The 16,178-nt window shown below is 37.5% G+C and overlaps 1 protein-coding gene across 1 annotated transcript in view; it reads left to right on the top strand.

Annotated features, from left to right (window-relative positions):
- Positions 1 to 16,178, top strand: part of LOC103074306 (R3H domain-containing protein 1-like) — a gene marked incomplete at its 5' end in the record, with an annotated part of 53,857 nt that overhangs the window by 17,513 nt on the left and 20,166 nt on the right. The window contains one exon of the mRNA XM_007452024.1: positions 1 to 54. Within this exon, the coding sequence (XP_007452086.1) occupies positions 1 to 54 (54 nt within the window). The remainder of the gene's footprint in view (positions 55 to 16,178) is intronic.

Genomic DNA, 16,178 nt, shown 5'->3' with positions numbered 1-16,178 from the left:
AGGAATGCCAGTTTACTATAGCATCATTCCACCTGGCCAACAAAATAATTTAAGGTGAGTATGAATAAAAAGCATAATCTTATAACTCCTCATTGTTTATCAGGATTGTGGTCTGTTGCTAATTTTAAAGTTGCCTAAGGGGCATTACCTGAGATCATTCTCTAATCTAGAATAGAAAAACTACAATACAATCTATTTATCTAGCATTTTTTTTAACAAAATCAGTGTAACCAAGGCATTCCATATGTAAACCAATGGAGAATCAAGTTTTCCCTCATGTGCCTGAAAGTAGTAGGCCAGTCTCCTTTTACTCACCTAAGTGGAATCAATAGTTGGCCATAGATCTTAGAGTTAAGAGCGTTTATGTGTTAATATTTAAGGTTTTTGTAAGAGTCTGGGGAGAATGTATTTCCTGTATATAACTTCAAGAGCAGAATATCTTGCTGCAATCTTTCAGGCTCTGGGGAGCTCCTTTTTCATCAGTAAGAGGAGGGAGGCATATGAGAAGCAAATGATAGTAGGTCTATATTAAAGCACGTCGTGAAGTATTCCATTAGCTACTTAACTTAAAAGAACAGAAACTTCTCTGATAAGCCTAATGTGTTAAAAAAAAAAATAGTCTTCCTTTGAGTTGGATACTTTTAGTCTGCTGTTCAAAGTGGATTACAGTCTTTCATTTATTCTCATGACATTTCTGTAAGGTTGCCAGAGTAGCCTTGGTGCTCTTTTTAATAAGGAGTCTGAAGGTAGAATTGCTGATAAGAGGTTGTCACCCAGTTATGGTTACAGATGGTATTTAGGGGTGAAGAAGGGGTTGCAGTACTTGCTTCATTGAATCTGCTTGGGAAAATGGGGACTTGACTCTCATTTTATTTGTTGTCATAAACACACATACATACACACCTGAGGAGCTCACATATTTCCTCCTCTCTGTGGATGCCACAAACTGAAAAGGCCCAGGCTTTTTAAACAACAAGTTGGTTGAAATCTCACAGGCAACTTTGGAGTTTTGTACAATGATGAGCCCCAGCTCTTTTGTGGTAGAGCTGCTGCACAGTGAAAATTTTAAAAAAAAATTTTTTTTGGCCTCACTGTTCAGCACGCAGGATCTTAGTTCCCTGACCAGGGATTGAACCTGCGTCCCCTGTAATGGAAACACGGAGTCTTAACCACTGGACTGCTAGGGAAGTCCTGAAAATAGAAATTTATACTGTGTTAAAATTTCCCATTATTTTTTAAAGCCTTCCAGGTGATTCTTCTGGCAATAAGAGTTGAGACTCGCTGACCTATGCTAACCAGCCCTTTTTTTCATCTGTACACTTCAGCTATGCACAAGTCTCCATAACTCAGTAATATTTTACACATTTGCGAGAAAGTCATAATAACTGTCAATATAAAATTTCATCCAAGACCCAGTGTCCTAAGGTAAAACTGTGTCGATTACTCCATACCAGCAAGTATAATAAATCTCAGTTTGTTCACAGGGGGAAAGTATATCTTAAACTCTAAGCTATAGGATCCTGATCCAAACACTCGTGTTTTTACTAAAACATTACCAGATTATAAGATTTCTATAAGAACACTAAGTGAGCCTTTGTTCTGAAAAATGTCTTCCTTAGCTTGAGTTGCTTAGCAATCCATTTTCTTATGGCGGCTCCTTATGCAGAAAAGTGGAATTTGAATTATCTTTACTTTCAGCTCAACCAATCAGTTATCACTGAGGCAATTTTGTGTTTGTATTGGATTGTGTTGTTACGTGTACTATGAGGATTTAGCATAGCCTGATACAAATCATGTGTCTTGTCACTTTCAGCAAGCCATGTACCGGTCAGAGAAACTAGTTTTACAACAAATCATGGTATTTCTGTCAGTCTATGATGTAGAGAAAAAAACTAATATCATTCCTACAGTCTGCAAAAATGGGCAGGCTAGTTGGATAATATTTTCAAAATGCTCCCATTTAGGGTTTTTTTTCCTCCTGTATTACCATTTATTTTCCCATTTTTATCTTGAAACTCAAAAGGAGAATATACTTTTGTCTGTGATCTGCAATCTCAAAGGGCTAGCGTACAGAGAGGGGAACTTGAAGAGACTGTAACCTTTATTTTTCAGAACTCTAAAAAAAAGGCTTCATAGAATCTTTATGAAATAATGAAGAAGAAAACCTATTTTTAAGTCTTTTTCCCTTTTCCATCTGCATAGTCTGTTTTTCCTCGTTTTGTAAACTAGTATTCCTCTAGTGTCCCCTTTGTCCTACTTCTGGAACTGTTTTGGATTCATTTGATTTCTCCTAAACTTCTAGTTTTGCATTTTGGTTTTTTGTTTGCCTCAGCCATCCTTTGAAATAATTGTCAATAACAGAGTCTCAATCTGAACCACATGTTTTAGTGAAATTTTACTTCTGTTGTTATTAAAAGGGAATTTGTTAACAGTTAGCCTAGAGAAATAAAATGTAATAAGAAAGTTACTTCTGGTGCTAAAACATTGCCTTTTCAGAATGTTTATTTTCTCTTCATTGGATATAACAGCTTTTATTTATCAGCAAAATTAATTAGTAAATTAAGTTATATGGACAAAAATAATGTTAAATAGGAAGGGAAGAGGATGCTTATAGCTATTCCGTTTCTTGTAAACTCACCAAAAATGAGTGATAATAGTAATTTTTTAAATATAAATTTATTTATTTATTTATTTTTGGCTGCATTGGGTCTTTCTTGCTGCGCGTGGGCTTTCTCCAGTTGCAGTGAGCAGGGGCTACTCTTTGTTGAGGTGCACAAGCTTCTTACTGCCGTGGCTTCTCTTGTCGCGGAGCATGGGCTCTAGGCACACGGGCTTCAGTAGTTGTGGCAGGCGGGCTCAGTAGTTGTGGCTCACGGGCTCCAGAACGCAGGCTCAGTAGTTGTGGCGCATGGGCTTAGTTGCTCCACGGCATGTGGGATCTTCCCGGACGAGGGCTCGAACCCATGTCCCCTACATTGGCAGGCGGATTCTTAACCACTGCACCACCAGGGAAGTCTCTATTGTATTTTATTTTTTATTTTTTTATTTTCTTGGAAGTCTCTATTTTAGATTAATAATTTTTAAGTAGATATCTTTAAAGAATAAGGAGGAAAGGTGATATTTCTTGCAAAAATCTTTTCATTTTTCAGTCTCTCTCAGTGAGTTTCTATTGGGAAAAATAATTCTCCTACATCTACATTTTGTCCGTTAAAAGAGTGTTTTCTCTATTTAACTTGTTTGGGTCTTCTTGATTATACATACAATACAGAGTCATTGTAGAAAATTTGAAAATATAAAATTTTCAAAATGTAAAAAAGGGTGAAAAAGCAAATCAGCTACAATCTCACCACTCAGAGATAATCACTGTTAAATTTTGGTGTCTTCATTCAAGTCATTTTTCAGTGTACACATAATATGTGAACTTTGTTAGGAATCATATGTTCTAAACATTATATTTTCTGTATTTTTAATTACATTGTTCATAAGCTCTGGTTTAAAAATTAAACCAGGGTGGCGCAGTGGTTAAGAATTCACCTGCCAAGGCAGGGGACACAGGTTCAAGCCCTGGTCCAGGAAGATCCCACATGCCGCGGAGCATCTGAGCCCGAACTGCTGAGCCTGTGCTCTGGAGCCCGTGAGCCACAACTACCGAGCCCTCATGCCACAACTACTGAAGCCTGCATGCCTAGAGCCCCTGCTCCGCAACAAGAGAAGCCACCGCAATGAGAAGCCCATGCACTGCAACGAAGAGTAGCACCCACTCACCACAACTAGAGAAAGCCCACACGATTCAACGGAGACCCAATGCAGCCAAAAATAAATAAATGAATAATTTGTAATGAATACATAAATAAATAAGCCAGCCCCACAATGTGGCCAAAATAACAAAGAACTCTAAGAAGGAAATTACAAGTTTTGCAGTTCATGAAGTCTTACAGATAAAAGGTCAAGAAGAGTATTTATTCAAAAATAGGTAGTACTTTTTTGAAAGACAGAAGGGAAAGAACTTATGTAAGGAGAAATTCAGTTAGTTTTTTTTTAAACATAAGAAAAAAGGAGTACATCTCTTTAATCTTCCCACCCACTTTTGAATTATTCGTTAGGTGTGTGTGTGTGTGTGTGTGTGTGTGTGTGTGTGTGGTACGCGGGCCTCTCACTGTTGTGGCCTCTCCCGTTGCGGAGCACAGGCTCCAGACGCGCAGGCTCAGCAGCCATGGCTTATGGGCCCAGCCGCTCCACGGCATGTGGGATCTTCCCGGACTGGGGCACGAACCCGTGTCCCCCGGCAGGCGGACTTTCAACCACTGCGCCACCAGGGAAGCCCATATTCGGTAGATTTTTACAGCTTTCTTCCTCAAGTAAATTTTAAGCTTTTCCAAATTGTTTCTCAAAATCCATCCTGACTTTCTTCACAGCCCAAGAATTTGAATGGCTTGCCATTTTATTTGTTATTTCTTCAGGCCATAGGTAACCTAGATAACAAGCGATCCCCTGAGATACTCAAAGTTTAGGAAGCAGAAAAGGTTTGTGTTGGAAGTGCCCCTCTGGCATATTCTATTTATTTTATTTTGTGAATAATTTCTGTTCCTTGAGAGTGTGTTTTACACTGCTGTGTAAAACAACTTTTGTGTTTCACACTCCTGTGTAAAACAACTCCTGTGTTTTACTTATCAGTGTTGGGGACAATATCAGACATGTTGATGAAAGGATCTTAAAATCCTACATCCTCTTGATTTCCATTTCCAGCCATGATAGAGTAATAGAAACCAAATTTATCCTCCTACCATAACTTTAAAACTAGAGACAAATACATGAAACAGCAGTTTTCATTAGGCAGTGAGGGACAGTAAACCCTGAGAGAGGGAAAACAAACAACGATTGCCCCAGCTTGCTGCCTAGGGAGTTTCCTAGCCACATCTCAGGGAGGAGGAACCCAAGCAAGACCCTCTGTCTAAGTTAAGGTGATGGAATTAGGAGTCCAAGGAAGCCAAGGTGGCTTAGAGTTTGCAGGGCAGAATACTGAAGAGAAGAGGGTTACAAAGAGGTTGCTCTGGAGATCTAAGTGGGACCCTTTTGAGTCTTAGTTGATTGCTGGCTGGTGCATTTATGTGCAAAACCTCCCCAAGGCAGGGAAAAGAACCATTCAAAAGGAACAGGCAGAACAATCCCTGGAGCTCATACAAGGACAGGAAGAGTTTAAATTCCTACCAGCCAGTATGTCAAAACGTCATAACACATGAGGCATTGAGTAGAGGACTTAAAAGAATACTGTCTCAGTAGTGGAGGACAATTAGCCTTAGATTAAAAGCTGCTCTGGTCCTGCCTTAAACAAGCAGGACCCAAAAGGATTAAATTGTCTCCAGATAACTGTGGCTCAGAACAAAGCTCAGAAATATTATTAAAAAATACAAGGGGGACTTCCCTGCTGGGTCAGTGGTTAAGAATCCACTTGCGGGCTTCCCTGCTGGCACAGTGGTTGAGAGTCAGCCTGCTGATGCAGGGGACACGGGTTCGTGCCCCATTCCGGGAGGATCCCACATGCCGCGGAGCGGCTGGGCCCGTGAGCCATGGCCGCTGAGCCTGCGCGTCCAGAGCCTGTGCTCCGCTGCGGGAGAGGCCACAGCAGGGAGAGGCCCGCGTACTGCAAAAAAAAAGAATCCACCTACCAATGCAGGGAACACAGGTCCAATCTCTGGTCCTGGAAGATACCACATGCCACAGAGCAACTAAGCCCGTGCCCCACAGCTACTGAGCCTGTGCTCTAGAGCCCACGAGCCACAACTACTGAGCCCACACACCACGACTACCGAAGCCTGCGCACCTAGAGCCTGTGCTCTGCAACAAGAGAAGCCACCGCAGTGAGAAGCCCGTGCACTGCAACAAAGAGTAGCCCCCACTCGCCGCAACTAGAGAAAGCCTGCACACAGCAATGAAGACCCAACACAGCCAAAACAAAAAACAAAAAAAAAACAAGGATATCCAACAGTCAACAAGGTTAAATTCATAATGCCTGGCATCCAATCAAAAATTAGGAAGTATGCAAGGAAGTGAGAAACTAACAAGGCCAATAATGAGGAAAAATCAGTCAATTGAAACTGACTGAAACGATGCCAGTATAAAATTCAGACAGAGGAGAAAGGACTAGAAAATAATGAACAGAGCATCAGTGCTTTTCAGGGGGCCTAATGCATGTGCAATTGGCATTCTCCAAAGAGAGGAAAAGGGCGGACAAAAAAATATTTGAATAGTAATGGCTGAAATGTTTCAAAATTTATGAAAATCATAAACCTGCATATCCAAAAAGTTCGACAAACTCAGGCAAAAGAAATATGCAGGAAACTTTTCAAAACGTTATAAAGGGAAAAATGTAAAAGTAGCCAGAGAAAAAAAGACACGTTACATATAGAGGAACAAAGATAAGAATTCGATAGACTTCTTGTTAGAAACAATACAAGCCAGAAGACAGTGGCACAACATCTCTATTTGGGGTTATGAGAGAATAAACAGAATTCTATACCAGTAGACATATTTTTCAGAAACAAATATGAAATAAAGACTATTTCAAACATGCAAAAACTGAAACAATTAATCACCAGCTTACCTGCACTGCAAGAAATGTTAAAGACAGTAAGAAAATTATACCAGATGGAAACTGGCTACACAACAGAATAAAAATGAAAAGTCAAACAGTATACTGACTGGGAAATCAAATATCTGAAAAATTACTTATGTAGAGAGGATATGAAGACTTCTCAAATCTCAGTAATTAAAAAAAAAACATCTTCAGAAACAATTTGTTTAAAAAGTTAAACCTACGTGTGGAGCACTGCTATACAATAGAGGCACATGGTGAGGAAAGGTGTGGAAACTTACTGATGTTCTTTTCTTAATCCAAATGGAGGTTACATAGTTCTTCATCTTATAATTCTTTAAAATGTATAATATATTTCTGGGTACTCTTGTTGTATATATATTTCAACCCCCTAAATAGGTAATAAAATCGTTAACTATGGGGGAAGACTTTAAGAGAGAAGGGGCAAGAGAATGGGAGGGGAGGAACTGGAGACACTAAATAGAGACAACTTTTGAGAATTGCATCCCTAGAGGGGAGCATTGAATGTCAGTAGTATATGGGAGGGGAAAATGAGGTTAAGAGAGAGTGTCCTGTTCTTAATTGAAAAAAGAAGTGTTTGTATGCTGAAATGAAAGACAGCAGAAAGAGGTGTGTTGCTATAGGAGAGAGGGGGTAGAGTTGTAAGGTCCTGAAGGAGGATGAGAGTAAACACTCAAATGGAAGTCGGTTAGCCATAAATAAAATGCAGAGGATTTGTGTATGGTAAATGGAGGAAAAGCAGAGCGCATGGGCTCAGATATTAGTATGTAGATAGGTGTGGTGAAGAGTTTATGAAAATACTTTTCTGATTGCTTTATTCTTCTTACTGATTTAGGATTCAAGATATGAAGTGCATTATCAAAGAGTAGATGAATGTTTCAAAGGTTGTTTTGACATAAAGATTCAGCACAGTTACATTAAGACAGATTTCAAAAAGAAAGCATCAAGATGTGGGGAAATGTGACATGTCTGATAAAAGCTTATAAACATTTTTATCACTTCTGTATGTTCTGGAATGATAATATTAATGATAATTATTTGTGGAGTTCTAGAATGAACTCCACAAATAATTCATGGAAATAAGTAGTTTACCCACTTGACAAGAACTAATAATAAATTATCACATGAGAAGATGTTCACTCTCCCCAACAATCTTAAGAAATGAGTATTAAGGCAACCTTAACCAAAAAAGGAGGACAAAACAGTTAACACTAAGCAGAGAGACAAACATTGCTGGGTGCTAGGTATATGAAAACTGATTCTATAAATCAATCTGATGATATTTAACAAAACTTGAAACTGCTGTACTTTTTTATTCTGTAATTCTACCTCTAAAAGGTTTACCACAAATATAATCCACCCCCAAAATTAAAATTGCTCCAAAAACAAGTTGTAAAAAATGTTGTTATTCATAGGAAAATGCAACAGAAATGATCCAAGAGAAATATGGAGTAACCTTTGAATAGTTTACTTTCATTTTTAATTTTTATTTTTTCTGCTAGGCTGATTAAATTTGGTTTAAATTCTAGTGAAGTTTGCTCGGGTTGTCACAGATGGTGAATCAGTCATTGGGACTAATGAGATTCAGAGTGCTTGGTTTTTGTTACCTGCTTCAGTCTCTTTAATTCATTATTAAAGAATTAAACGTGTGATACCCAGACTACTATAGTCCCCAAATGGATTATATCGATTACTTACAGCATCTTCAGGGAACACAGCACATGTCTACTAAGTAATGTTATTAAGTTCAGGAAGTTTGTTTGACTATCACTGGCAGTAAGAAGTCAGATGGTTTAAAAAGGCAGAAAACCAAAGCACACCTTGCCAAATATTCATAAATTTTCAATGACATCATCTTTAGTAGTCACTAAAAACTGTAGCACATGTGAGACTTGCTTTTCAAGTGAACTAATTATTGCTTAAGAAGAATACACTAGGTCCTATTCTCCCATCAAAAATAATAATAATTTGAAATAACAGTCATTATATTTGCAAAACCATAAAGAGAAGAGATGAATGATAGCAATGACATTTTTATGTAGGGTTTTGAATACTATTACTTTTCCTAAATCATCAACCATTTTGTGGGTGACTTCATATAATATGACTTCTTTGTGTGTACCTTTTACATATGCACCATTTTTGTTCATTCTACTATTTCCTTATTTATCTTCTTTGTAAACAGCATTATTGAGATAAAATTAATATACCATACAATTCACCCACTTAAGTGTACTGCTTAATAGTTTTTCGTATATTCACAGATGTGCAGCAACCATCACCACAGTCAATTTTCGAACATTTTTCTCTCCAGAAAAACAAACAAAAACCCCGAAGTAGGGCTTCCCTGGTGGCGCGGTGGTTAAGAATCCACCTGCCAATGTAGGGGACACGGGTTTGAGCCCTGGTCCGGGAAGATCCCACATGCCGTGGAGCAACTAAGCCCACCCGCCACAACTACTGAGCCTGCACTCTAGAGCCCATGCTCCGCAACAAGAGAAGCCACCACAACGAGAAGCCTGCGCACCACAACGAAGAGTAGCCCCCACTTGCTGCAACTAGAGAAAGCCCGTGCGCAGCAACGAACACCCAACGCAGCCAAAGATTAAATAAATAAATTTATAAAGAAAAAATAAATCACTGAAGTAGAAGCAAACCAAGTGTCCATCAACAGATAAATGGATAAATTAAATGTGGTGTACACATACAGTGGAATATTACTCAGTCTTTAAAAGGAAGGAAGTTCTGTCACATGCTACAACATGGATGAATCTTGAAGACGTTATGCTGTGTGAAGTAAGCCAGTCAGAAAAGGACCAATACTGTATAATTCTACTTATTTGAGTTACCTAGAGTCATCAGATGAATAGAATCAGAAAGTAGAATGGTGGTTGCCAGGGGCTGAGGAAAGGAGGAATGGGGAGTTGCCATTTAATGGGTACACTTTCAGTTATGCAAGATGAAGAGTTCTGGAGATGGATGGTGGTAATGATTGTGAAACAATGTGAATGTGTTTAATGGCAGTGAGCTATATGCTTAAAACGATTAAGTTGGCAAATTGTATGCTATGTGTATTTCATCACAATTTTTAAAATTTTAATGTGAATATACTGATGAAGGGGGAAAAAAAGGAAACTCTGTACTCTTTAGCTATCACTCTCCAACCCCTCCACCACCACCATCATCTCCTAGCCACTAATCTACTTTCAGTCTCTGTAGAGTTCCCTGATACGGACATTTCATATCAATGGAATTATGTGTAGTCATTTGTGACTGGCTGCTTTCATTCAGCATAATGTTTTTAAGGTTCATCCATGTTGTAGCATATTACCAGTAGGTTACTCCTTTTTATAGCTGAATAATAATCCATGGTAGGGATATATCACATTGTGTTTATCCATTTGTCGGTTGATGGACATTTGGGTTGTTTGCACCTTTGACTACTGCTGTAAACGTTAGTTTGTACATTTTTGTGTAGACATCTGCTTTCATTTCTCTTAGGTATATACCTAGGAGTGGAATCACTGGGTCATGTGGTAATTGTATGTTTAATCATTTGAGGATGATGTTTTCCAAAGCAACTGCAACGTTTTACATTTCCATAAGCAGTGCATGAGTGATCTAATTTCTGCACATGCTTCTTTTTTTTTTAATAAATTATTTACTTTATTTTGTTTAGTTTTGGCTGCATTGGGTCTTTGTTGCTGCACGCGGGCTTTCTCTGGTTGCAGCAAGCAAGGGCTACTCTTCATTGCAGTGCACGTGCTTCTCATTGCAGTGGCTTCTCTTGTTGCAGAGCACGGGCTCTAGATGTGCAGGCTTCAGTAGTTGTGGTGTGCAGGCTCAGTAGTTGTGGCACATTGGCTCAGTAGTTGTGGTGCTTGGGTTCTAAAGTGCAGGCTCAGTAGTTGTGGTGCGTGGGCTTAGTTACTCCGCAGCATGTGGGATCTTCCCCGGGCCAGGGATCAGACCCATGTCCCCTGCATTGGCAGGTGGATTCTTAACCACTGCGCCACCAGGGAAGTCCTCTGCACATCATTTAATACTTGTTAATTATCTGACTTTTTTATTATAACCATTCTAGTAGGTGTGAAGTAATATCTCGTGATTTTGATTTTGATTTTCCTGATGACTAATAATACTGAATGTCTTTTCATGTGCTTTTTAAGCCATTTGTATATTTTCCTTGGAGAAATGTATATTCAGATCCTTTGCTCAATTTAATTGGGTTGTGTGTCTTTTTATTGTTGAATTATAAGAGTTCTTCATATATTCTGGTACAGGTCCCTTAACAGATATATAATTTGTAAATATTTTCTCTCTTTCTGTGGGTTGTCTTTTCACTTTCTTGATGCAGTCCTTTCAAGTACAAAAGTTTTTCACTTTGATGAAGTCCATTTTATCTTTTTTTCTTTTGTTGCTCATGCTTTTGGTATCATATCAAAGAATTTATTACCAGGTCTGTGATCACCAAGATTTATGTCTATATCTTCTAAGAATTTTATAGTTTTAGGTCTGACATTTAAATCTTTGATCCATTTTTAGTTAATTTTTTATATGGTATGAGACAAGCATCCAACTTCATTGTTTTGCACATAACTATTTAGTTTTCCCAGTGCTATTTGTTGAAAAGACTGTTCTTTCCCCATTGAATGGTCTTGGTACCCTTACTGAAAATCAGATGATCATAGATGTCTGGGTTTATTTCTGGACTGTCAGTGCTCTTCTACTAATCTGTTTATCCTGTACCAGTGCCACACTGTATTGATGAAGTTTTGAAATCAGGATGTGTGAGTCCTCCAGTTTGGTTCTCTTATCAAGATTGTTTTGGCTATTCTGGGTCCCTTGCAGTTCCATATGAATTTTGTAATCAGTTTATCCATTTCTACAAAGAAGTCAGCTGGGATTCTGATGGAGATTGTGTCAAATCTGTAGATTAATTTGGAGAATTGGCATCTTAACTGTTAATTCTTCCATTCCATGAACATGGGGTGTTTTTCAATTATTTAGATCTTTAATTTCTTTCAACAATGTTTCTGTAGTTTTTGGAGTTAATTTTTCACTTGTTTTATTAAACTTATTCCTAAGTGTTTTATTCTTCATGATGATACTATGAATAGAATTGTTTTAATTTCATTTTGATTGTTCATTGGAAGTGTATAGAAATGCAGATTATTTTTTGTGTATTGATCCTGTATCCTACAACTTTGTTGAACTCATTTGCTAGTTATAATACTTCTTAAATAGATTTCTTGGGATTTTCCATATACATGATCCTGTCATCTGTGAAGAAATTGTTTTAGTTCTTCCTTTTCAATTTGGGTACCTTTTATTTCATTTTCTTGCCTTATTGCTCTGGCTAGAATGCTTAGTACACTGTTCCATACAAGCAGTGAGAGCTGACATCCTTGTCTTCTTCATGACTGGACAGCATTCAGTCTTCCACCTTAATAAAGATGTTAGTTGTGGATTTTTCATAGGTACTTTGTATCATGTTGAGAAAATATAATGTATTACATTAATTGGTTTTCAGATATTAAATGACCCTGGTTAGTTGTGGATTTTTCATAGGTACTTTGTATCATGTTGAGAAAATATAATGTATTACATTAATTGGTTTTCAGATATTAAATGACCCTGGCATTCCTGGGATAAATCACACTTGGTCAGATTTTAGCATTTATATTCATAAGGGATACTGGTCTGTTGTCTTGTGGTGCCTTTGTCTGGTTTTAGTATTAGGGTAATATAGAATGAGTTGGGAAGTGTTCTTTCCTATGTTTTTTGGAAGAGTTTATGAAGAATTATTGTTAATTTTTCTTTAAATGTTCGATAGAATTCAGTGATGAAACCTTCTATGCAGGGGCCTGTGTGTGTGTGTGTGTGTGTGTGTGTGTGTAAGTTGTTTTATGATTACTACTTCAATCTCTTCATTTGTTATAGATCCATTCTGATTATCTGTTTCTACTTGAGTTCGTTTTGGCAGTTGGTATATTTCTGGGAATTTGATCTATTTTCTTGGTATACAATTTTTCATACTATTTTATTATCCTTTTTATTTCTGTAGTCTAGTAATCTCCCCTCTTCATTTCTGATTCTGGTAATTTGAGTTTTCTCTCTTTTTTTCTTGGTCAATTTAACAAAAAGTTGTCAATTTTGTTGATCTTTTCAGTGAACCAGCTTTTGGGGTTTATTGATTTTCATCTTGTTTTTCTGTTCTCTATTTTGTTTATTCCCATTGTAATCTTTCTTATTTACTTCCTTTGGCTTGCTTTTGGCTTGGTGATCTGTCCCCCAGCCCTCCACCCAATGTCTTAAGATGGAAGTGTAGGTTATTGATCTGAGATCTTTCTTCTTTTTTAATATTGGCATTTACAGCTATAAGTTTCCCTCTAAGCACTGCTTTAGTGGCATTCCACAAAATTTGGCATGTTGTATCTTCATCTTCGTTCATCCCAAAGTATTTTCTGGTTTCTATTTTGATTTCTTCTTTGACCTATTGGTAACATAGTATTGTGGTGTTTAATTTCTACTTACCTGTGTATGTCCCAAGTTTTTTCCTGCTGTTTATTTCTAATTTCTTTCCATTGTGGTTGGAGAACATACTTTGTATTATTTCTATCCTTTTAAATTTACTGAGGTTCATTTTATGGCCCAGCATATGGTCTATCGGGAGAATATTCCACATACACTTGAAAAGATTGTATATTCTGTTGTTGTTGGATGGAGTGTTCTGTAGATGTCTCTTAGGTCTAATTAGTTTATAGTGTTATCCCGGTTTTCTGTTCCTTGTTGATCTACTGTATTGTTGTTCTATTCATTATTGAAAGTGGAGTGTTGGGATTTCCCTGGCAGTCTAGTGGTTAAGACTCCCTGCTTTCACTGCCGTGGGCCTGGGTTCAATCCCTGGTCTGGGAACTAAGATCCCACAAGCCACACAGTGCAGCCAAAGAAAGGGAAGTGGAGTGTTGAAATCTTCAGCTACTATCATTGAATTGTATATTTCTTCTTACATTCTTTTCAGTGTGTGTTTCGTGTATTTTGGTGCTCCTTTACTAGGAGCTGATATGTTTACAACTATTATATTTCCCTGACCCTTTTTCATTATGAAATGCTTTCTTTATCTCATACAGTTTTTGTTTTAAAGTCTGTTTTGTCGGATATTAATATAGACATACCAGCTTTCTTGTGGTTACTGTTTGTGTGATATATCTTTTACCATCCTGTTATTTTCAGCCTTTGTGTCTCCTGCAGACAGCATATAGTTAGATCATTTTTTATCCTGACAATCTCTGTCTTTTGATGGAATCATTTAATCCATTCACATTTAATGTTATTATTAATGTACTTGGCTTATGTCTGCCATTTTGCTTTTTGTTTTCTATCTCCTGTGTTTGTTTTTTTATTCTTCCTTTTCCTGCTTTCTCTTGCATTAAATGAATATTTCCTAATGTAGCATTTTAATTTCTTTCTTTCTGTTTTACTTTTCTAGAGGGTTTTTGTTAGTGGTTTTTCTAGGATTTACCACATATATCTTAACTTATCCAAGTCAGCTTCTGATTTACACTAGTTTAATTCTAGTGATATAAAGAAAAGTTACTGCTACACTGCTCTATTCTCTTTCCCCCCTTTTTTCTGGTATTCTTGTTATACATATTATATTAATATTACAAACACAATACATTGTTATAACTGTTACCTTACCATCAGTAGGCATTTCCTTAGCCCATACAGCTTTGTTCCCACCCACATCCTTCATGCTATTATTGGCAAATATGTTACATTTGTATATGTTATAGGCCCAACATTATATTATGTACATATTATTTTATACACTTGCCTCTAAAATCAGAAGAAAGGAGGGAAATATGCATTTCTAAAGTCTTTCCAATTACATAATTACCTGTTCTTGGTTGTATTAGTCTGCTCAGGCTGCCATAACGACTGGGTGGCATAAACAACAGAAATTTGTTTTCTCACTGTTCTGGAGACTGGAAATCCAAGATCAAGGTACCAGCAGGGTTGATATCTGGTGAGGCTTCTCCCCTTGGTTTGCAGATGGCCACCTTCTCATTGTGGGCTCATTTGGCCTTTCTTCAGCCTGTGCAAGCAGAGGAAGAGCAAGTTCTGTGGTGTCTTTTCTTATAAGAGCACTAATCTCATTGGACCAGGGCTCCACCCACATGACATCATCTAACCTAGTTACCTCTTCATGGCCCCATCTTCAAATACCATTACATTGAGGTTAGGGTTTCAACATATGAATTTGGGAGGGATGCAAGCATTCAGTCCATAATACTGTACTCTTTATCTTTTTGTGTTTGTTCTAATTAGTGCCTATTGTAAAGTGCCTATTGCTGGCAACAAATTCACAGTCTCTATTTACTAAGGAAAGTCTTAGTTTGCCTTCATTTTGAAAAATAGCTTTGCTGGATATAGGAATCTTTGTTAACAGGTTTTTCCCTTGACCATTTTGAATATGTTTTCCCACTGCCTTCTGACCTTCATCTTGTCTGCTGGGAAGTTAGCTGTTAATCTTACTGGGGTTACATTATAAGTAACTAGTCATTTTTCTCTTGCTGCGTGTCTTTGACTTTCAGCATTTTTTCTATGGCATCTCTTTGGATCTCTGCATTTATTCTGCTTAGAGTTTGTTGAGGTTTCTGGATGAGTAGGTTATTGTTTTTCAATAAATTTGGGATGTTTTCAGCCATTATTTCTTGGAATGTCTTTTCTGCTGCTTTCTCTCCTCTCTGATAATCCCATTATACATGTGTAGGTTTGTTTAACAATACCCCACAATTCTCTGAAGCTCTTTTTTCTGTGTTCCTTTTTCTCTCTGTTCTTTAGCTTATATAATCTCTTATAATCTGTCTTCCTGGACCAGGGCTCGAACCCATGTCCCCTGCATTGGCAGGCAGATTCTTAACCACTGTGCCACCAGGGAAGTCCCAATATTCTCTATTTGTTAATGCAACCTTGTCACCATTCCTTCTTTACTTCCTTATGCATGGTTTCCTTTGGTTTTGTGAACATGTCTATAATGGCTTCTTTACGGCCTTTCTGATAAATGTGAAAAATCTGTTCTTTCTCTCAGGCAGTTTCTGTTCCCTGCTTGTATCCAAAGTATGGGTTACACTTTACTGTTTATTTTCATGCCTTGTAATTTTTTTTTTTAATTAGACATCTTAGATAATGTATTGTAGCAGGTCTGCTTATTGTTCTTCACTTGTTAATTTGTTTAGTGACTGACTGGATTATTTTAATGAAGTCTATTTAAACCTCCCACCACCAGCAAATGTTCAGCCTCTGATTTTTTTCCTCAAGCAGGGAAAACTTTTGGGTATTCTCACAGTCATCCTGGAATCACTGGTTTTGGTTGGACTCTGTTTCTCTTTTTCCTTGACAATATCCACTAACTGCTAGCTGATTACTCAGTTGTTTTCAATAATCCACTGACTCATAAATTGCTCTACAAAGTAATTCAATCAAAATTTGTCTCCTTTGAACAAAAAGTTTCTGTAGTCAATATTTGATTTTTATTCTGACATAAGGAAGGCTCATT

Source organism: Lipotes vexillifer, unplaced genomic scaffold (genome assembly GCF_000442215.2).
Source record: "Lipotes vexillifer unplaced genomic scaffold, Lipotes_vexillifer_v1.1 scaffold105, whole genome shotgun sequence".
NCBI classification, from domain to species: domain Eukaryota; kingdom Metazoa; phylum Chordata; class Mammalia; order Artiodactyla; family Lipotidae; genus Lipotes; species Lipotes vexillifer.
Note: the sequence above shows the minus strand (reverse complement) of the source record. Positions and strands in the feature narration are given on the sequence as shown.